This window comes from Clytia hemisphaerica, unplaced genomic scaffold, assembly GCF_902728285.1.
Source record: "Clytia hemisphaerica strain Z4C2 unplaced genomic scaffold, Clytia hemisphaerica genome assembly, whole genome shotgun sequence".
Lineage (NCBI taxonomy): Eukaryota > Metazoa > Cnidaria > Hydrozoa > Leptothecata > Clytiidae > Clytia > Clytia hemisphaerica.
Genome location: NW_027103553.1, coordinates 1,200,930 through 1,224,655, shown reverse-complemented (window position 1 = coordinate 1,224,655; position 23,726 = coordinate 1,200,930). Strand labels below are relative to the sequence as shown.

The following is a 23,726-nucleotide window of genomic DNA, read 5'->3' as shown; positions in this document are numbered from 1 at the left end:
CTACATTGAAACTACTCCTCGTCAGATTCATCTACTTCAGTTGACTGTAAGTCTTCGTAATACTGATGATATTGTGGTAAGATTGCATTGCTTGCACACAATGCAAGTAAATCCTGAAAGAAATGATAGATAGTTTTATTACTGTAGTGCCATTATCGTTTGCATCTAAGATTCTAAACTATGATTATGGAAAAAATACTTTCTGACAGAATTCAGCAAACTGCAAAAACTCATTCACTGTCAAGAATATGAAAGCACTTGAAATTTCTTATACCTCTTATTAAAACTCTCATTATAGGCGGAATACTATTTAATAGACTTTATTTTTCAACAAACTTACTTTCAACAGTGCTTTCGACACAGGCAGCCTTTGCTCGTTGAGTTAGTTTTTATTTGACGTCAATTAGATCAGACGCTTTTGCAACGCTCTTCGAAAAAATGGCTGAAAACAAATAAAAACATCAAAATTCAAGAAAATAACATCAAAATGGATAAAGATCAGCCTTTCGAAGCAGCCTCACCACCTCAAGCTTGCACGCCGTCAAGATGTACTGAAGACGAAGACCTGGATCGCTTAACATGCAAAAAATGTAAAAGATCAGTTCATTATGAGTGCACACAGTTACCCCTGTATCAACTACAAATATTCGTGACATCCTACAACGATCATTACTTATGTTCAAACTGCGTACGAATAACGAAAAACCTAAGAAATAAAGTGGGAAAAAACACCCAACATATGATGCAAAATGAACTTAAAAAGAAAGACGACGTCATACAAAAACTGAACAATGAGGTCAACACCAACACCAAAACCCGTGATTCCATCAAAAATGACTTAAAAACTTTTCTGGCAGGGAAACTACAAGAGATGGAGGAAAAGACAAGAAGCATGATAAAGGAGGAAATAAAGCACACCGCAGAAATAATGACGGAAACATCAAAGAAAACATACGCCGAGATTACCAAGAAACAAAAAGAAGACTTAAAATCTGTCGAAGAACAAAAACGGAAGGAAGAAAGTGAAAAGAGAGACATAGAATCTAGAAAACTGAATATGATCGTTCACGGCTTTCTCGAATATTCAGGCCCAGATAAGGAAGATGAAGAAAATGGGAAAAAATATGACAAATTTCGGTTCCGAGAACTCCTAGATGACATCAATGTTCCAGAGATCAATGTTACTCACCACAGATTAGGAGACAGAAAAACTAAGAATGGCCGTCCTCTGAAAGTCACCCTGCAAAGTCAACATGACAAAGATCTTATCATGAAGAATTTACACATGCTAAAAGAAACTTGTTTCTTTCAGGTAAGTATAACGGAAGATTTCACAATCGACGAACGGAAAAAGATCAAGGAGATGCACGAACAAGCAAAGAAACTCAACAAGAACAATAACAATAAAGGATTCAACTGGCGCGTAAGAGGAAGCCCAAGAACAAAACTACGCCTCGTTAAAAAATTACAAAACCAAACAAAAATATCTTCAAATTACAAACCAAAATGCTCTACAGAAGAAATCGTCAGCGATTGGGCATTGACAGATGATGATGAATGATTCATTTTGTAAAATAGGCAGTCGAACTCTATTAGCTTTCAAGCTAGTACAGATTTGTACACATTTTTCGACTTTAAAGAATATATACATTAACATTAACATACACAGGGCGGTGTTAAATCTTTTCGGCCAGCTCGTGTTCCCTTCGGCAGGTTACCAATAATCACATTTGTGAAGGGTGATAAAACATCATATCTGACACCTATGGAAATATGACCATTGTTGCTTGGAACTGATTGAATATGCCGCATCTTGAGCCAATGAACCTTGGTCTTCTTATTTGTTTCTGTGCATGGTGTCGAATCTTTTAGTAACGGGTTGTAGACGCCTGCCAAATCTGTCTGGAAGTTGAAAAAGTCGGTTAGTCCCATAGGAACCACCTTGTACGGGTTTTTTCGTGAAGCTTTTTCGATCAATGTATTCCACTGTGAAGGATGGTGAATGTTAACCCCTGATTTCGCTCGATCAATAACGGAATGGGCCGTATCGTTAATGTTTTGGGTGTGTCCCTTCTCTAAATAAACAAGATTTACTGTAATATTTCTATTGTTGGCCATTAGAGTCAGCATTTGGATAATGAAACGATTCTTATTTTGGCCCGGGCAGTTATCAGCGAATAAATAAATTGTTTTGACTTGAGGTGGTAGGCTTTCGATATACAGCTTAAGACAACTGGAAATTTCGTTCGAGCCACGTTTGGCAACAGTTTGGTTCCAAACATAACATGTTGTGGTCCGTGTGACCAAATCTGTTACTGTTAAATTATAAACCGCGAGTTTCCTCTTATAAAAAAAGTCAGAGTGCTCCCCAAAGGGAACTTGAAGAACCTTCTGCAAATCGAAAGCTGAGACACAGATGGTTTCGTCTTTTGATGCTTTCTCTTTCATTTTATTCTTAAAATCTCTTGCCTGGTCCTTGTTTTTTAAGTGGTTTTCGTATTTCTCTTTAAGATTGGATTTATCAACAGCGTTGCGATATTCTAAACATACATCACATTGATCTTTTTTTGGTATGTGGAACCCCAGATTAAAGTTTTCTGTAAATACTTTTCTATAGAAATGTTCCTCTATATTTGAATGCGGATGTTTGATTTTAAACAACTCAAACATTTTTCTGATGTTCAAGTTTGATGCAAGATATTGTCTTTCTGTTCCTTCGCGGCAAAAATGGCTTTCCATAACAGGGAACAGCTTGATGTGATTTTTTCACTAAATTTAATGCATCTTCACCATATTTGATATTAGTTTTACTCTTTCCCCTCTTGTCGTCAGCAACGAGATCGCCCTCTTCCTTTTTCGAGATTGCATTTCGCACAAATTTTCGTGTAATGTCAAATGTTGATAGAAACATTGTCTGACATACCTGTTGACCCTTCCAAAGATATTTAAATGGGTTACTTCTATTATTGTGGATTTCGTTTCTTGGGCGCTTTCGTACAGGAGCTTCGATTTCCAGTGAATTTAAAATATACTGTCTCTGTTTGTTGATTTCTCCCAGAGTCCAATAATTGTCAAATAAGTTTTTTCTAGCCTCCTCAGATGTTTTGGCATTGCAATCGAGCCTACAGTTACTGCAAGGCTTACCCATTGACCTTGCTTTTGCATTTGTTTTTCTGTTTGGAAAACTTTTGTAAGGGCTGTATGTTTCACCAGTGGCTCTAAGTTTCTTCTTTTTACTTCTTTCCCAGTTTTCCTCCTGCCTTTTTCGTTTTCGACCACGTTCAAACTCTTTGATGTTAGTTAATGATGGATCACTGGCTGGAGTTACATCGTAGTTTGAGTTCTTCTTAGATTTTCTAACGTTTTTTGAATCCCACATAACAAAAGCTCCTTTACAGTGTTTGTCCTCATCAAATTTCTCCCATAATTTTGTTCTCTGGGCATAAATTGATACAATCACAAATTTCTCATAGCCTTTTTTCATTTTCTCATTGTGGACATATTCAGTGTTAGGTACCTTTTTGGCTACAAACAACGTCTTTCCTCCAACGGATAGATGGTAGGTGGGACCTGAGATAAATAAAGAGAGAATCATAAACATTTTTGCTATTCACCAAGTTCCCCAGCGAAATAATATTTTATATCCTTATCAAATAGTCAATGTGTGTCATAGGAAGGAAGGAAATACTGTGTTTTGTGTGTCATAGCAAGATATTTATTTATTCCATTTATTTCAAGTTAGTTTACCATAGATAAATATCTAATTTACACCAACAACAACAAAAAAATTGAAAAAATAGAGTTCAGTAAATTTTGCAAATATTACAAGTACAGAGATCTAAAAGTTTAAGCTTAAGCAAACTAGATTTAAACGTGGAAATATCTTTGGAATTCTTAAGGTCATCCGAAAGTTTATTCCACAAGATACTAGCTCGAAATGGGAAAGAGTTAAAGCCAGGGCGTACCGTCAAGACTTTTTTACGGACTGAAAGAAGATTTTTGGAACGAAGGTGACGTTCGATCTTCCGGGACGGAAAGAAGATTTTTGGAACGAAGGTGACGTTCGATCTTCCGGGACGGAAACAGCCATGACATGAAGACAGGATTTCCAAGATTCTGAGATTTGAAGACTTCAGAAAGTAATTGGCGAAGGTGTAATTCATGAATAGTCGTAGGATTTCGTAAAGGCACATCCTCTGTTTCAGGAGGGATTAAATTGAGAATTTTTGCTCCACGCTCAAAAACCTTCTGAATTTTTAGGTAAAGTGTTTTCATACAAAACATCCAAACAATAGGGACATACATAAACTTTGAAATGATAAAAGCATTAAATAATAAAATAGATTGTTTGTAGCTGATTAACTTTCTGATTCTGTTGAATCTGATGACATTGTAGTTTGCTGAATGGCAAAGACTAGAAATATGAGATTCAAAGGATAACTTGGAGTCAAACACAATACCAAGCAGCTTAACTGAATCAGAGTTTTTGATAATAAAATTGTCAATCTTTATTTCAATAGATCGATCAACGTTATGTCCTAGTAGCATCATCTGAAACTTTTAGATAAGAAATAATACAACAATATTGCTTAGAATAAGCAATGGTATATTATAATGTACCCCCCTTTATAATCAGCAATTTCCTTGGAGATGTTCAGATTATTAGAAACCATGATCTTTGTTTGACTCATCAACGGTGGACGGTTTATCTGCAGGGGGCTCAACGGTGGACGGTTTATCTGCAGCGGGCTCAACGGTGGACAGTTTATCTGCAGCGGGCTCAACGGTGGACGGTTTATCTGCAGCGGGTTCAACGGTGGACGGTTCATCTGCAGCGGGTTCAACGGTGGACGGTTTATCTACAGCGGGTTCAACGGTGGACGGTTTATCTGCAGCGGGCTCAACGATGGACGGTTTATCTGCAGCGGGCTCAACGGTGGACGGTTCATCTGCAGCGGGTTCAACGGTGGACGGTTTATCTGCAGGGGGCTCAACGGTGGACGGTTTATCTGTTCTAACAAATCTAGTTGGCCCAAAACTGGTTCCTGCTATTGAGAGGTCTTCATTTAAGTCTGAAAAACAAGAAAAAAGACAATAAGTTGCTGGGTTTAAGAACATATTTATGAAGGTGTAAAATAACCTGCCTACTCTTTTGTAGGGGGTTACTTTGCAATTTTGGAGAAAAAAATCACCCCAATTTCACTTTATAATGACCCCCCCCCCATTTTATGAATTTTTCCCCAAAGTACCCACCCTCCCCGCTTATTCCACCCCCTACAATTAAGCACAAAAGAGTACATGCCTACTATGCTGATAAAGATAGATAACACCTAAATAAACAAACCCTAATTTTCCACCCAAGATAACTTTCCAAAAAAATTCAAAAGATTGAAAGTTTTTGAGCTGTGACTTAAGGATTTCATTGATTTCTGAAAATATAAAACTTTTTTTTTTCAATATGTAGTCTAAGTGGCCTTGTTCCCCAGTGTTGAAGAATTATTAATACAGTATTCATACAATATTGTACTCACCAATCTTTGTACTTTGTCAAGGAATTCCTTGTCGATTTCGAACGATGAATCTATAAAAAATTGTTATAAAATTGCAGAAAAAAATGTCATTCAAATAAATTTTTTGTGTTGCCCGCTAGAAAGAAAATACTAAGTAGGTGTCAAATAATTCCTACCTGATTCCAAAATAGCAGCACCCTCACCATTTTCAAACGCATCAGTAACTAGAAAATGAAAGATTTGGTGTTTATACTTTTTTCAAGAAAGTTTTGACTGTGTCAAAATTTATTTTCATACAAAAAAGAGGTATATAATATTGGGAGGTTTTACGTCCCTGCCAATTCCAATTCACAATATATTACTATTAGGTATCCAAGAGTATGACTTAGTTAATATACTGCAAAATTACCTATTTTTTCCAATGACAAATTTGATGTTTGGTTTCCAAGAAAAACATCACGGAGGAACACTGGCGAGTTTTCATAATCTAAGAAGCAAATTGCAAATTATTATTTTAAAAAGAAGTGCATTTCAAAATCCAACATTGAAATGGGGGTTCGTTCTGAAACAAGCCTGTGCATTAAATCCTGCCTATCAGATTAAATTTTATTGTGCTTAAACTCCACTAATAATTGTCTCCCTTAGAGAGACCAAATTTTAGTGAAAAAGTGACCCTTAGAGAGACATTTTTGGGAAATTTTCTTCGATTTTCGAAAAATTTCCTACCCTTAGAGACTTTTTAGAGAAAATTTTCCTAAAACTCTTAGACCCTTAGAGAGACTAATAGGAAATTTTCTGATTTTTGTAACCCTTAGAGAGACTTTGAAAGGTGAAAAAAACGACCCATATACACACATACCCGCACATACCCAGCACCCATTTTTGCCTAAGTACCCCCCAGGCTTTATACTCTGTCTCCTTTTTGTCTTATTCACCCACTCCCTAAACTGGGTTTAGAAAAAATGCAATATAGAATTTCAGTACAAAACACCATCGATTCTATTTCAAAAACATTCCACCATTATATTCCAGTTCAAAACATTTCCTACCATTCATCCCAGCTCAAAATTGATTTCACCATAATTAACTACAGCTCATAAATTCTGCCATCATAATAAAAACATTTGGATTAGGTTTGCAATGCAATGACATCAATGTTTTGAAAAAATTAGCAATGCAATGTTAATAAATCTATAGGAAAATAGCTAAAAGCTAAAAAACAGTCATATACCACAGAATATGCATCCTAAATTTAATCCCAGTGTATCCTTTACAGCTTATTTATATGGACTTAGGCCCTTTTCATTTAAGTAGAATCTATCAAAATTTGGACTTAGGCCCTGTTTATGGACTTAGGCCTTTTTAAAATTTAGCAATTTTATCATTTTGGACTTAGGCCCTAACATTGATAAGCAGTGATGGACTTAGGCCTTTTTAAAATTTAGCAATTTGATAATTGTGGACTTAGGCCCTAACGTCCATAAACATTGATGGACTTAGGCCCTTTTAAAATTAAACGTGGTTTTTATCAAAACTAAAAGTCAAAACTTTTAGCCTTTTAAACCTCAAAATTTTCATGTCAGATACATCAAAAGAAAGCTAGTGAGCCAGAGATTCAGAAAAACCAAAAATCTCAATTTTCATAAAAATGGACCCCTTTTGAATTGGGGGGTACTTGGACTTAGGCCCCTTTTGAATTAAGGTAGCGAATTGTTTCTTTCAATTCTTTATTTTCTGCTTTAACATCAGTTAAGTGTTCTTCATTTCAGTTTTGGTTGCATAACCTGTTCGAAATCCTGGTCTACCAATTCTTGTCTCTGAAACCAAGAGGGCTGCCCCTTCGTTTTTTGTCTTCAACTGACCCAGGTACTGTTTATGGGATGCACAATTTTTGCAAGTGTAAGGATGCTCCCCAAAAGGATCTGAAAATTGGAGACAGGGGGGATTAATACTTTTTAAAGATCCATCTGTCTCAATTGGGGTTGTTGTTTTCCCGGGGATAAAAACAAGTCTTGAGGATTCACTTGATTCGTCACATAGCTTTCTCCATTCTTCATGGTGTTTCAGCTTCCAATTCTTGAAAACTGGACAGTATTCATGTCCTTTTAAGTTCACACAATTTTTCCAGAACTTTTTCTCACAAAACAGTGTTAGAGTACTTTTTGTGCGAATCGTATTGTTATCCCTGTATTTGTCAACAATATCTTTGTCCCAAATATGAAAGCAGGGTTGTTTAGAAATCTTCCCACTTAATGTTTCTTTGTAAAACTTTTTCAAAGTTGGGTCATCTTCCATAGAACTTATTTCGAGACTAGAAGTTTCATTTTGTTTAGCTAACCAGTTTAAAGGAGTTTTATGATGGTTTGTAATACTATGTTCATAAATTTGATGAAAGCCAGAAGGTTTACCCATACCTTTCATTGTGACACGTTTCCCAGAAATTTTCAAAATCTCATAATAAATTTCACAAATCTCACATTTAAGATTAAGGTTTAAAGTTTTGGACTTTGGATCATTTAAATGAGTAAATTGAGGAAATTTATCACCTTCTGTTAAATATTCAAGCGTTGAGGCAGCAACATTTCCAACTGGCACAGGGACAAAAGAAGAACACAAAAATGCTTTTAGTTTTGGAAGAAAGATGTTGGATGATGTCTCTGTTGCCCTTCGGATGCATTCTTTCATTTCTCTACTTTGGTTATGAATAACTTTGAAGGTTTTCTACCAATAGAGTCTCAAGCGAATCATGCTTAGTAGGTAAGTTAACAGTTGTAACAGTTTTGTAATTTTGAAAATGGCGTGAAAAAATCAAGTTTTCATAAAAAGGCAACTCTTTATTTTCCTGACAAAACGGGAAAGATTTTGCAGTGTAAGAAATAACCTCCTTTGATGCATCACAAATATTTTCAGTTGCTGTAAAATAGCCAAACAAATTTTTAGAATTTGCTTTAACTGTTTGCCTTGTTTTTGGAGGAATACACCGATTAGTGGGAGAACTAGTTCTGTACTTGTCCACAGAAATGGTTTCAAAATTGCCCTCTATATCAGAAATGTCATTTTCGTTTACACCTGTGCTTTTTTCAATAATACTTTTGTCATTTTTTTGACTTGATTGTTCTTGGTTAATAAAATCAGTACTAGACAACATAACTGACTGATGGCCTATTGCACTATTTTTAGTATTGTCTGCATTAAATGACTCCAAAGATTTGGAGTGTGTAATAACTGACACACGATGTAGATCAAAAGTAGCAACCCTCGTGTTGTCATCTTTCAAATTTTGTTCGTCATATGAAGTTTTTAAATTGGTAGATTCCTTGTTCATTAGGCCGATGACAGCTGCCTTGTCTTTAAAGTCAAACTGGTCTAAAACAAGGCAGCGTTTACCCCTACATTTTTTCTTGACAAATCTGGGATTGAAGCTCAGGGCTTTCAATAAATCCTTTAGAGCATCAAAGAAAAGGGATTTATCAACAAAATCTAACCTGGCATAGTCCTTATAAGAGTCTATTAAATCATCTACACGAATCCCTTTGTCTTGTCTTGCAACAAGACAACTTTTAAACCAATCGCCTAAATTTTCAAACATTGAATTCATTGCCTAAAATATAGATAAGTGAGTGGGTTAGTGAAAATTCTATTAAAATGAATTCTAGCAGTGGTGGATGTGAGGGGCTTAAAAAATTGTTGGTTTGCCGTCACCCGACCCTAGATTTCGGAAGTGGGTCGGTCGGTCGGAATTTTTTTTATTTTGGCAATTTTTGAAATTTTTCGTTCATGGAATGGTTGACAGTTTGTTTACATTTAGGTAATTTTGAATAAAAAAAGAAGTGCTAGCAGGGAATTTACGATTCTTATGCTTGAGACAAACAAGATACGAGTTTTGATTTTTTATTGTTTGAAAAGTTTTTGAAGGAAAAAAATCTTCTTTAAAATGGTAATAAATTTTTTTGGGTCGACAGGTTTCGAGGAAGGGTCGGTCGGGTGACGGCAAAACAACAATTTTTTAAGTCCAGTCTAACCGATAATTGATATGGCTTGTAGTTAACTCTTGAGAATAGCAAGAAACAGAAAAGTTTTTATTCTGCTATCCTACCTTACTTTCTCTATGAAAGATATTAATTTAATTGTTTTCTGAAAGTTTGAAACATTCTATTCTGTTTTGATGGGCGATCACATAGAACTTTTATCACACAGAGTTGAGTACAAAAGGCACATGGCTGCATAATGCTACCACGGAATCAAATGTATTCAACTCTGTGTGAAGTAGCATGGGATCTAAAATTATGAAGTAGTTCAGACCAGTGCAATCTGTCTTGGTTCTATTTTAGATTGGCGATCACATAGAACTTTTACCACACAGAGTTGAGTACAAAAGGCACATGGCCGCATAATGCTACTACGGAACCAATTGTATTCAACTCTGTGTGAAGTAGCATGGGATCTAATATTATGAAGTAGTTCAGACCAGTGCAATCTGTCTTGGTTCTATTTTAGATTGGCGATCACATAGAACTTTTACCACACAGAGTTGAGTACAAAAGGCACATGGCAGCATAATGCTACCACGGAACCAATTGTATTCAACTCTGTGTGAAGTAGTATGGGATCTAAAATTATAAAGTAGTTCAGACCAGTGCAATCTGTCTTGGTTCTATTTTGGATGGGCGATCACATAGAACTTTTACCACACAGAGTTGAGTACAAAAGGCACATGGCCGCATAACGCTACCACGGAACCAATTGTATTCCACTCTGTGTGAAGTAGTATGGGATCTAAAATTATAAAGTAGTTCAGACCAATGCAATTTGTCTTGGATCTATTTTAGCTGGGCGATCACATGGAACTCTTACCACACAGAGTTGAGTACAAAAGGCACATGGCCGCATAATGCTACCACGGAACCAATTGTATTCCACTCTGTGTGAAGTAGTATGGGATCTAAAATTATGAAGTAGTTCAGACCAGTGCGATTTGTGTTGGTTCTATTTTAGATTGGCGATCACATAGAACTTTTACCACACAGAGTTGAGTACAAAAGGCACATGGCCGCATAATGCTACCACGGAACCAATTGTATTCAATTCTGTGTGAAGTAGTATGTGTTAAAGGACTCTCAAATGACTTCAAAAGTCATTAGTATATCATTAATAAAATCAATTATTTCATATACGCAACATTAATACATATTTCATTACGTCATCGTCCCTTGAGACTATTTTCGCCCATAGTCACATTTTCTGTTTTGTCACTCTCACTTCAGTTGCACGAGAGCTTTTAGAGAGATAAGACGTATGGTGTTGAGACATGTTTTTGAGTTTGACATTTTGATATCGTTTTACTTTGATTTCAATTCACATTCAAGTACATTTTTCATGGCAATTTTCACACAGTGACTACACTTGGGCAATCTGGTAAGCATTTATTCTAGTTATTTGACATTTATAAATTCAGAAAATTTACAAAAATATTTATTCAAAACTTAGATTTTCATTTACTTTCTTCTTTTCATTGGACTTTCATTTCACTCACGCACGTTCGTGCTCAGGCTCTCTGGATCGTTTAGTCCTTTTCCTTATCATTGGCCTTGCCTTGTTTTCATTTTGGCTCAGCTCAGTTCATTTTCTGGCCTTCATTTTTCATTTGCATTGCACGTTCGTGCCCTGGTTTCATGGTCTTCTCAGCTGTGTACTCGTTTCGCCATTCTCATTCGCACGTTCGTGCTCAGGCTTCTTGGCGGTCACAGCTGTGGTTCTACCTTGTTCACGTTTCGTGCCTTTTTTGTTTGATTATTAGTCATTTTTTCATTAATTAGACATTTTTTTTCACTAATTAGTCATTTTTCACTAATTAGCCATTTTCATTAATTAGTCATTTTTTCACTAATTAGTCATTTTCACTAATTAGCATCATCATTCCTAGTTTTCATTTATTTAGTCAAATTGTCCATTTTTCTAAATTATTTTCTTTGTATTCATTTCAGTTTGAACACTTCAATTACATATCACAATAATCACGTGTTACAAACATCCCTAGCGGTCCTGCCCTGCTACATTCAAACAGATACTCGAATCACAGACTCTCAATTCAATCAGAAACTCATTCAAACCAATCATGTCGCACCATTAACAATCTTCATGCTGTTACGATCCAAGAAACGTATCGATTACAAAATGTTCAGTGAGGACGGTACAAAGCATCTCAAACCTGATCTCACCGGAGCCACTGCAGGAGTCGTGGCTGATGAGCTTCAACATGTGATCAACTCAATCACCCTCATCCTGGAGGAAATCAAAGACTTCATCATCGAATCTGCTATTGACGGTTTAACACCACCAGAGGAGATCGATGACAACATTTCAAAAATTGGATCAATGAGATCAACTCTACGTCACCTCTTCATCAAAGTGCCGAATGACTCCATCGACAAAACGCTTTTCGAAACCTACGACTCAGCAATCTCTAGCAAATGTACATCACTGATGCAAAGCAAACCAAACGTGATCAACGAGAATTCGTCGAGAATTCATCTAAAGAGGCGAAATCGAAATCGATCGAGTTTTCCATCAAAAATGTCGATCACTCCCAAAAATTAATAGAATCCCAACTTTACATCAATTTCAATGAAGTAACAGACACTGTCGTCCAATCTGCAAGCAAAGATATTCCCGATATCAAGAAGTCAATGGAGAAGATAGCAATCGAACTCAAAGTCCTTATCAGAGACACAACTGGGACAACTAAGGAGCCATCAGTCACAATGCTACAGCAGAAGTATTCACGTTTGATTACTTCTCTTCAAACCTTCTCAACCAACGTCAAAAAGCAGCTTGCCGACAGAGAGATCGATAAACACTCGACATTCAAAGATTCGATCCTGAAAATCAAACTGCAGAAATTCAGTGGATTCGACTCAAAACTAGACATTTACTCATTCCAAACCGAGTTTGAGAAGCTCCACAAACGCCATACTCCAAGATGCTACATGCCAGACCTTCTTCGCAACAATTATTTAGAGGATCCAGCCCTGTCAATCGTGAAAGCTGAAACGAACATTGACGAAATCTGGAAACGTCTAAAGTCATCATTCGGTAACACAAACATTTTATTGAACAATAAACTGCAAGAGCTATCCAGTCTCGAAAATATCTATTTGCAGTCTATTTGCGACCAAGATTTAGAGGGTAAAGAACTTTGGTTTCAACTGATAGAATTTTTAGAGAGAGACTTAAAAGTTCAACAGCAAAAGCAACTCCTGACATCGCTAGACACTGACAAGCTACCAAGAGGTCAGCATTCGCATCCAAGCATTCGAGATCCTTCAATTCCAATTCCAGACGATCAAACTCAGTGCGCCATTTGTGGTTCAAGGGATCATCCAACAACCATTGGACCAAAAGGAAACAAGCTGATCCAATACTTTGTCTGCAAGGAATTTGCAGATATGTCACCTTCTGGACGCTTTTCCATCCTAAAACGTAAACATTTGTGTCACCAATGTCTCTTCCCTGGTGCCCACGTCGATACTGGCAAGCATCAGGAAGGTAAATGTCAACGTCAATTCATATGCAGACACAAAGATCATGACAACTTCACCATCAAGAAACACGTGCTTGTATGTGAAGAGCACAAGAGGGATCAAGAAAATGTCAACCAACTCGAGCGATTCAAGCTGAGGTGCATCAGCAAACGTAATAACATGCCAGAGTTCTCCAAAAACATCTCCAACTTCATTGCAATTTCATCGTTCCAAACCAGATCCCCAAAGGATTCTGTGGACGAATCAGCCATCTTCCAGTTTTAAGAAGTCACCATCAACCATAAACCGTATCTGATTTTCTACGATTCTGGATGTGACGATTTCATCGTTCGTACGTCATCAGTCAAATCACTGGGTGCCGAATTGCAGTGCCAAATTCCTATCAACTTGGGTGGAGTCGGAGGTGTTACAACTCCAATACGAACAAACGTTTATTCAGTCAAGATCCCAACCCATGACGGATCTGATGCAACATTTGTTGGAATATCACTGGACAAAATCACCTCAACATTTCCAACCTACTATTTGAACGGCCAAGTCGAGCATGACGTCCACGAAGCCTACAAGAAAGTTGGAGGTGATCCATCGCAACTTCCAAAGCTACCACCTACCATTGGAAGAGACGTCGATTTAATGATTGGAATCAGATATCTCCGTTATTTCCCAAAGTTCGTGTTCCAGATGCCTTCAGGATTAACAATTTACCAATCCATATTTCGCAGCTCATGTGGCAGTCGTGGAGTTATTGGTGGTCCTCGTCAATTGTTCACCATGATCAACAATGAATTCCACAGGACTGGTAAGAGTGATTTCATTTCTAAACAATTCAGACTTTATCAAACTGGTTACCAACTCAACCCAGACGTTCCACTTCTGTGCACAACTCGCACCTACCAAGTCTCCAACAACTCGTATCCTGGCCAACAATCAACGTTCGACATTGCTGAAAGTGCCGGCAGTGAAGTTACCTATCGTTGCACCAAATGTCGTTCTTGTGTCGATTGTAAGTCCAATGGATCAATAGAGGCAACAAGCATTCGTGAAGAGGTCGAACAAGAACTCATCAATAAATCAATCATCGTAAAATCCGACGAGCAAGTGACGATCGCAACACTACCATTCATCCAAGATCCCATCACTCGTTTGGTGCCCAACCGTTCTAGGGCACTGAAAGTCTACAATCAACAAGTTTCAAAGCTTAATCGTCATCCAGAGGACAAGTCAGATGTATTAGAATCCGAACGTAAGCTTCAAAGACTTGGACACGTTGATTACGTCAATAATCTTCCAAAGGACCAGCAAGATCAACTGTCATCAAACGCTATCCAAAACTACATTCCATGGCGGGCTGTATGGAAACTCAGCTCGCTAACAACGCCATGCAGAATTGTGTTCGATGCATCACAGCCAACAAGTAGTGGATATAGCTTAAACTCAATCCTCGCCAAAGGAACCAATGGAATGAACAAATTGGTGGAAATCCTCATCAGGTGGTACACTCACAGATCCGCCTTCCATACCGATGTCACCAAAATGTATAATTCCGTCAAGCTACGCTCTGATCACTGGTGCTACCAACGATACTTATGGCACGACACACTCGACATCAACCAGCCACCTGAAGAGAAAGTGATAAAGACGTTGATATACGGTGTGCGATCAAGTGGCAATCAATCCGAAAGAGGCATTCGTCAAACCTCATCCTTGTCGAAAGAGGAATTCCCAGAAGTTGACCAAATCGTAAACGAAGACTTGTACGTCGACGATTGCATGTCTGGTGAAGTTGATGATCAAACCTCAAAACAACGAGCCGACCAAATGGAAATCGCTCTCAGTCGGGGAGGGTTCGGTTTGAAAGGTTTCACATTCAGTGGTGATGATCCTCCAGCATCCTTGACCAAAGATGGAGAATCAATCGGCGTTGGTGGTCTCATTTGGTATCCGAAATCAGATCAAATTGCCATCGACGTAACCGAATTAAATTTTGCCAAAAAGCATCGTGGTAAAAAGCCAACCATTCAAGTCGGCGTAATACCATCAAAGCTCACTCGACGTCATTGCGTTTCGAAAGTTGGTGAAATATTCGACATCACTGGCAAATTGACACCCATCACCGCTTCATTCAAGCTTGATCTTCGCAACCTTGTCGATCTTGGACTCAGTTGGGACGATGCCATTCCTGACAATCTCAGACCGATCTGGGAAGATGACTTTACCATGATGCAAGAAATCAAGAATATCCGGTATCAAAGAACCATCGTTCCTCCAGATGCAGTCAATCTGAACATCAACACTGTCGATTTTGGGGGTGCTAGCAAACAAATGGCAGCTGTCGCTATCTACGCACGAATGCTCCGTAAAAATGGCGAATATTCCTCGCAACTCATCTTCTCGAGATCCAAAGTCATCTCACCGACAACACAACCACGTGCAGAGCTCATTGCTGCTGTGCTCAATGCCCATACTGTTGAGGTCGTCAGACGTGCACTCAAATCAAAACATGATTGATCAATCAAACTAACTGATAGTACAATCAATCTGCACTGGATCAGCAACGACGAGATCACTCTAAAGCCATTTGTACGTAATCGAATCATTGAAATCAAACGCTTCACGTCATCCGAAAATTGGTACTACATCAACACAAAGCAAATGTTGGCCGACCTTCCAACACGTCGTGGTTGCAAGCTGTTCGACATCAACAACAGTTCGAGATGGATCAACGGTGATTCCTGGATGTCAACTGATGTCAAGGACTTCCCCATCAAAAAGGTGAGTCAGATTACTCTTAACTCTTCTGACCTTACCCAAATGAAGAAAGAGGCTACCTTCGAGAGCAACCAACATCATTCATTCACGAAGACTTCTGGACATTCGTCACTTCCTGCCGAAGTGAGCGAACGCTACTCATTCTCGAAATACTTGATAGACCCCAACAGATTTCGTTTCACCAAAGTTATCAGAATCCTTGCTCTCGTATTTAAATATCTGCAAAAACTTAGATATTTAGCTCAACAAAGACGTGCGTCCAATACCAACAGTCATCAGCTTATCATCAAATTGGACGATATGGAAGTTCACATCAAATCAGCGGAAGCTTACTTCTGGCACAAGGGAACCAATGAGATCAAACGATTCGTCAGCCCTAACAAATACAAACGTATCTCAACTGAAGTGGACGGTATACTCATTTACACCGGTCGCATTCTTCCAAACGAAAGCATCAACATCGTTACACCAATGACTCGTGTCATGAAAGATCTCCATCAAACTGTCTTTTGTGTACCGATCCTGGAAAAGCATTCACCACTTTCCTACGCCATTTTACAAGAGGTTCACTGGTTTAACAAGACCGTCAAGCACTCGGGAATCGAATCGACATTACGTTATGCATCCAAAGTCGCCCACATCATTGAAGGTCGTGAGGTCACAAAGAAGATCAAACGAGCCTGCAAACTGTGTCGTTATCTCGAAAAACAACGCATGGTTTCGATGGGGAAGATTCCAAACTCCTGCATGACGATTGCACCAGCATTCTACAACAATCAATGTGATCTAGCCGGACCATTTCAAGCATACAGTTCATTCAACAAACGCAAAACGATCAAAATTTGGTTGACGATCTTTTGTTGCTCCACAACTTCCACCATTTCGATCAAGACAATGGACGACTACATCACGCCATCTTTTCTACTTTCCCTTACTCGCTTCGCTTGTGATAACGGTTATCCAATGAATATGTTCATCGATCAAGGCAGCCAAATGGTCAAAGGCTGTGACGATTCAAGGATTTCGTTCAAAGATCTCAAAAACCGCCTTCACGTCGACGTCAAGATGAATTTCGAAGTTTGCCCTGTCGGCGGACATAATTATAACGGAAAGGTTGAACGTAAGATACGAGAAGTGAAATCATCAATCAACAAATCATTCCAAGGAAGGAGACTATCGATCCTGCAATGGGAGACACTATCATCGGAAGTAGCAAACTCCATGAACGACCTGCCTTTGGCACTCAATGGCATTGTATCCGATTACGAATCAATGGATCTCATCACACCGAACCGTCTCAAGCTTGGGCGTAACAATGATCGTAGTCCTACCGAACCACTCATCGTTTCCAAGAATCCATCGAAAATCCTTCAAACCAACACCGAAATCTTCGACACTTGGTTTGACAACTGGCTGATCAACCATGTTCCAAAAATCACTCACCAGCCCAAATGGTTCATCAACAACAGAGACATCATGGTGGGCGACATCGTGTTGTTCCTCAAGAATGACTCCCTCATCAACTCCACATATCAGTACGGTATCGTTCGAGAGTTATTCCCAAGACGAGATTCAAAAGTTCGGAAAGTCAAAGTCGCGTACAAGAATCACAACGAAAGCGTGTTCCGCGAGACGAATCGTGCAGTTCGTGAGTTAGTAGTTATCCATGAAGTGGATGAAGTTGATCTGGTGGATGGTTTAAATGAAATGTTTAACTTGACTAAGTGACTTTTGCATCTGCCCGGGGGCAGTGTTAAAGGACTCTCAAATGACTTCAAAAGTCATTAGTATATCATTAATAAAATCAATTATTTCATATACGCAACATTAATACATATTTCATTACGTCATCGTCCCTTGAGACTCTTTTCGCCCATAGTCACATTTTCTGTTTTGTCACTCTCACTTCAGTTACACGAGAGCTTTTAGAGAGATAAGACGTATGGTGTTGAGACATGTTTTTGAGTTTGACATTTTGATATCGTTTTACTTTGATTTCAATTCACATTCAAGTACATTTTTCATGGCAGTTTTCACACAGTGACTACACTTGGGCAATCTGGTAAGCATTTATTCTAGTTATTTGACATTTATAAATTCAGAAAATTTACAAAAATATTTATTCAAAACTTAGATTTTCATTTACTTTCTTCTTTTCATTGGACTTTCATTGCACTCACGCACGTTCGTGCTCAGGCTCTCTGGATCGTTTAGTCCTTTTCCTTATCATTGGCCTTGCCTTGTTTTCATTTTGGCTCAGTTCAGTTCATTTGCTGGCCTTCATTTTTCATTTGCATTGCACGTTCGTGCCCTGGTTTCATGGTCTTCTCAGCTGTGTACTCGTTTCGCCATTCTCATTCGCACGTTCGTGCTCAGGCTTCTTGGCGGTCACAGCTGTGGTTCTACCTTGTTCACGTTTCGTGCCTTTTTTGTTTGATTATTAGTCATTTTTTCATTAATTAGACATTTTTTTTCACTAATTAGTCATTTTTCACTAATTAGCCATTTTCACTAATTAGCATCATCATTCCTAGTTTTCATTTATTTAGTCAAATTGTCAATTTTTCTAAATTATTTTCTTTGTATTCATTTCAGTTTGAACACTTCAATTACATATCACAATAATCACGTGTTACAAACATCCCTAGCGGTCCTGCCCTGCTACAGTATGGGATCTAAAATTATGAAGTAGTTCAGACCAGTGCGATTTGTGTTGGTTATATTTTATGTGTAATTTATTGTGAGTTTTTTTGCCAAGTCTTATATTTTTAATGGGCAATGACATAGAACTTTTACCACAGTTGAGTACAAAAGGCACATGGCCGCATAATGCTACCACGGAACCAATTGTATTCCACTCTGTGTGAAGTAGCATGGGATCTAATATTATGAAGTAGTTCAGACCAGTGCAATCTGTCTTGGTTTTATTTTAGATTGGCGATCACATAGAACTTTTACCACACAGAGTTGAGAACAAAAGGCACATGGCCGCATAATGCTACCACGGAACCAATTGTATTCAACTCTGTGTGAAGTAGTATGGGATCTAAAATTATGAAGTAGTTCAGACCGGTGCAATTTGAGTTTGTAATTCCTTTAATACTGGCTTACTATTGTTTTAACTGAAAGCTATATTCTGAATGCTCACAACAAAATAAAGAGTATATGAACTCTCCCAACTAGATGACAATATGAACTTGCTCAATGCTGTAAAAGAAAAGTTAATTTCTAACTAATAGTAGTTAGTTGATTGTGATTGAAACTCATTGATTGATTTTATTGATCATTCAAGCAAACTATCAATGATGGAGTCAGAAGCTTTTGTTCTTTGATTTTCATCACACACTTCTTGACCATTTTGGAAGTTTTGTCTTCGAAAAAATCAAAAGATTTCTCAAAAAAGTAAAAAAAAAAATTCAAATCAAAAAAATTAATATTTGAAAAAAGTCAAAATATTACAACAGACAATCGTGAGATTGGGTAAAATCAACAGTTACCAAACTTAGAAATTCAGGAAAAGTTTGATTTGTATAGTTCACAAATGGTATTCGGCTTCTATGTATTTGTTAAAAAATCTGGGATGTGTCCGTAAATATTTTTCTTCCTCAGAAGATCACACAGAAATCAGGGGTCAAACTTAACTGAAAAAGTTGAAAATTAAATAGCCAACCAATAAAATCATTCAAATTTGAAGGCAATTGAATCAAGACGTCGTCGACAAATGACTTTCCTTTTTTTAAACGGCCTGAGGCTGTTAGGGTTCAGACCCCTCCCCCCTTGCCTTAGCAGCCAAAAAAAATCTTCAAAAGTAAAAAACTTTCACTGGTCCATGGCCGCCATGTTCTTGCGATTTGTAATCCTCAAAGTTCTTCTTTTCGCACGGAATAGACATGTGGTTTCGAGTCGTGACCTTTCAATTTTGAAACTCCAAGCCCCGCTGCAAGTCAGGGTGGGATGGGTGGAGCAAGGAGTCAACTGAGGCGGAGGAAAAAATTGACGACTTTAGTCATGTGATCAGTCATTTTTCTCGTTAAAGCATTAATTGGTGATCGGGAATAAGGTGAATGTCGTGTGGTTTCTTTGGTCTTAGCCTTTCTTCACATGTTTCTACTTTTTGGACTGATGAAATTTGTAAGTGAGACTTTCCCTTTTTTTCAAACTTTTTTTAACGGGATTGCAGTGACCCCCCTCCCACCCCTTACGGCCAAAAGCCATTAAAAAAAAGGAAAATCGTTTGTCGACGGCCCCCACCACCACAAATCGAAAAACAAGACTTAAAACAAATGCCAGGGAAAAAATCAAAGTTACAGTCTCAAGACAAGCAGTCAAGAACCCAGATAAAGTCCCATTCCTAATCAGCTGAACAAATATTTCTAAACTAATCATTATTTTACACCTTACCAATAATGCTTTCTATAGCCAAACATCTTCATCTTATGTTTTAACTTTGGTAGCCTTCAAACCTATAATTTATATCTTTGAGGAGAGATTGACGAGTAGGCTAAGGCATTAGTGTCATAATCCAGGAGGGAGGGGTCCAAGTTTCGAACCACTTCTCCTTGTCTCCTCCCCTCATCCCCCATGGTCCATGTTCCGCTAAGGTTTGTTCATTAGATAGTCAAGTTGTCAGGCTGTTGACACCATGAAAAAATTGAAAGTCTGTCTTAAAGTCTTAGATTACTGGGCTATCCACGTAGAATATCGACTCTATATGTTTCCTTCCTTTTCAAGACTTTTTAGCAAAGGCTAGTCCTCTATAACCTTAATACTTCTATTTTACTCCCATATCCTAGAAACAGCACGAAAGGCAAGGATCAAGTTGTAAGAAAAGATAGTACCTGATAATCTGATGTTCAATCCTTTGAAACTTTCCACATGAGCTTGTTCATTTTTAATTAATTTTTAAAACAAGAAAAAATTCCAAAAATTCTTTCAACAGCTCTTCTCTCTTCACGTGGAATTGAAAAGAAGGAAAGTTACGGCACCCGTAGAGTTTATGATGTAAAAAAGATTACGTAATGAAAAATGGCGGATTATTCCATGAAACTTTTTGTTGGCGCGCAGCCGAAAAAACCAGTCGGGTTCAACTGCCACGTATGTTTCTGGATAATGTGCTTATAATTGATTTGTTTTGGTTGTGACGTATGAGCTCGATAATGACAAGATGATAATTATCTTTAATCAATTGTAAAAGGGGTTACGCACGATACGAAAATCTCGTGTTCGCAAGCGAAAGGTTTTTTACACTACATACCGTAGGATTGCTAAACTTCCTTATATTCCCAGCGAAACTTTCCGATTACTAGTGTACAACGGAAAAGAACCAAAACGCAACAAAAGTAGATTTAACACGATTTTTGCCGGAGACGCCTAGAAGCGAAAAGATCCCGGAGATGGGGCAGGTATGTTTTCCCGGGAATGAGAAAGTTAGCCATTTTTTACGATACAATTTTAAAAAGTAGTACCCAGCCGTTTGCGTGATGCGTGATCGGGAAATAATTCGAGGCATGATTTGGGTTATTTTCGCGATACTTGCGTGGTGAACAAACCTTCTTTGGTAATTTTCATGATTGTCACGAGAGCAAGGAAAACTTCTATCAATGCATTTTAAACATGTAAAAACTCTGGTGAACCAAAAGAAAGTTGATATTCTATTTTCAAAACAAACTGCTTTTTTGAAGTTTTTTCAACTCAAATATCTTAAAATTTCGACTTAAAATGAGATCATAAGGATTTTTTGAGAAAAAAAATGTCTTAACTTATGATACTTTGTGCAAAGTAACGGAATTTCGTTTCGTCTTTTTCTCTTTTCTCTTTTTCTTAAATCAGGGGCAATGTATATCTACAAAAATTGATCTTGTTTATCAAAAATTGAGAATATTTTACAATAAGAAAACCAAAGGAAAATTTATATTTTCAAAATAGATGAAATATTTTGCATATACTCCCATATATAAAATATTAGAAAAAAGGTTTAATATATATATAAAATATTGGAGAAAAGGTAAAATATATAAAATATTGAAAAAAAGGTAAAAAATTATAGCATCCAAAAGTTATATTTTTTGAAATGCATGCCAAAAAGTAAAAAACTTTCAAAACAGGGAAACAATTTCATAATTTCCAACATACACTTTGTTAAATATAAGAACAATTTTATAAGAACAACGAGGCTCAAAATCGCCAAAAAATAAGAACAATTTAAGAACAATGCTGAGCCTGAAAACTACTCAATTTCAAGCAATTTAGGGGTCAAAGTAATAAAAATTGGGTATAATGCCTAAAATACCTCACTTACATCCTATTAATAAGAATATGATATGATAGAGGCTCAAAAGTGCAAAAAAAAAAAAAAAAGAACAGTCGAGGCTCAGAAAAATTTTACTGGTTCTTATATTAAAAAAAGTGTAATGCAAAAGAAGAAAAAACAAATCTCATATATACTGGGAAACATTTTCATAATCTGAAAGAACGTCGAAAGGAAAAAATTCCCCTAGCAGAAGGCATTTTATAATTTTCAAAAGCATGCTGCAAAAGCAAAAAATGTCACATAATTGGCAATCATAAATTCCAAAAATATGAAAAAGAAAAAAAGTCGTCATGTCAGGATATTGCTTGAAAAAATTTTCAATTGAGGCGCAAATAAAAAAAAGTAGTGTTTTCGGAAACCAGCCAGGTGAAAATTAATAATTTTCTGATCCGTCCGCAGACTATGGGTTCATCAATATAGTTCATTATAAAAAAAATCAAGTTGGATTTGTCAAGATTTGTTTGTTAGTAGTTGATACATTATAGTATATTCAGGGCTTACTTCTTACTGTTTGTACATAAAAGTTACCTTTAAAGTTCTATTTCAATGATCTTATTACTTAAAAAAGTTATCAAAAAAATCAAATAAAAATTTTTTTTCTGGCCGGCCGCATGAAAGCTTTTTTCCTTCACCCGCATTCCGACACTACATTTTTTTATTTTTGCCTTACAGCAACATTTTTCTACATTTTTAAATGCATGGAAGAGAATGTCAAGTTCAAAACAAAAGTTTTCCACATTTTAAACTCACGGGGAAGAAAATGTCCAAATTCACAGGAAAAATTTCCACGTTTTAAACGCACGTGGAAGAAATTTCCAAATTCACAGCAAAAGTTTTCCTCGTTTTATATGCACGTGGAAGAAAATGTCCAAATTCACAGCAAAAATTTCCACGTTTTAAACGCACGTGGAAGTTAATGTCCAACTTCACAACAAAAAGTTTTCAACATTTTAAACGCACGTGGAAGAAGATGTCCACAGCAATAATTTCCACGTTTTAAACGCACGTGCAAGAAAATGTCCAAATTCACAACCAAAAGTTTTCCACGTTTAAAATGCATTTTAAAACACAAAGGGAAATTCAATCATCAATGTACTGTATCAATTAGTAAATTTTGCTCTGGGTTTAAATTTTAAATCCAACCACAACCATTTCCTTGGCTTTGGGTGCCACATCTAGATATCTACCATCTGTCTGACCATCATAAACGATATATAAAAAAGTGAGTTCAAACTTTTTCGATGTTAAGTAGGTTTTAATTTTTCAAATATAACATGGTCAGATTTATCGACAAATATTCAGTCCCCTGCCTTGTTAGAATTTGTGTAAATATACGGGCAAAATTGAAGTTAGTTTGTTGTGTTGTGAAAGTTGATAAGATGTCCTGTTTTTCAAGAGATTGCACAATCTCGCATGCCAAACCAAACGAAACATCGCAAATCCAGGAAGGAATAATAAAGAACTTCATCATCAACCATTTCTTGTAACAATCATACAAAAATCATGATCCAATTCAACTCATTAAAGCATAAAAACCAAAGAAAAATAGCGAAAGACAGTAGCAACCAGTTGTTTATTTTTGCCACCATCTTTATT

The 23,726-nt window shown here is 37.2% G+C and overlaps 1 protein-coding gene across 1 annotated transcript; it reads left to right on the top strand.

Moving 5' to 3' along the window:
• Window positions 1-15,703: 15,703 nt before the first annotated feature.
• LOC136800419 (uncharacterized) lies at window positions 15,704-17,548 on the top strand. Its single transcript, XM_067057079.1, has one exon. It carries the CDS (start codon window positions 15,704-15,706, stop codon window positions 17,546-17,548), a length of 1,845 nt encoding a protein of 614 aa, XP_066913180.1.
• The last annotated feature ends 6,178 nt before the right edge of the window (window positions 17,549-23,726 follow it).

Coding starts and splice junctions, on each gene's coding strand:
- LOC136800419 (XM_067057079.1), top strand. CDS start 15,704: ATGTTGGCCGACCTTCCAACACGTCGTGGTTGCAAGCTGTTCGACATC.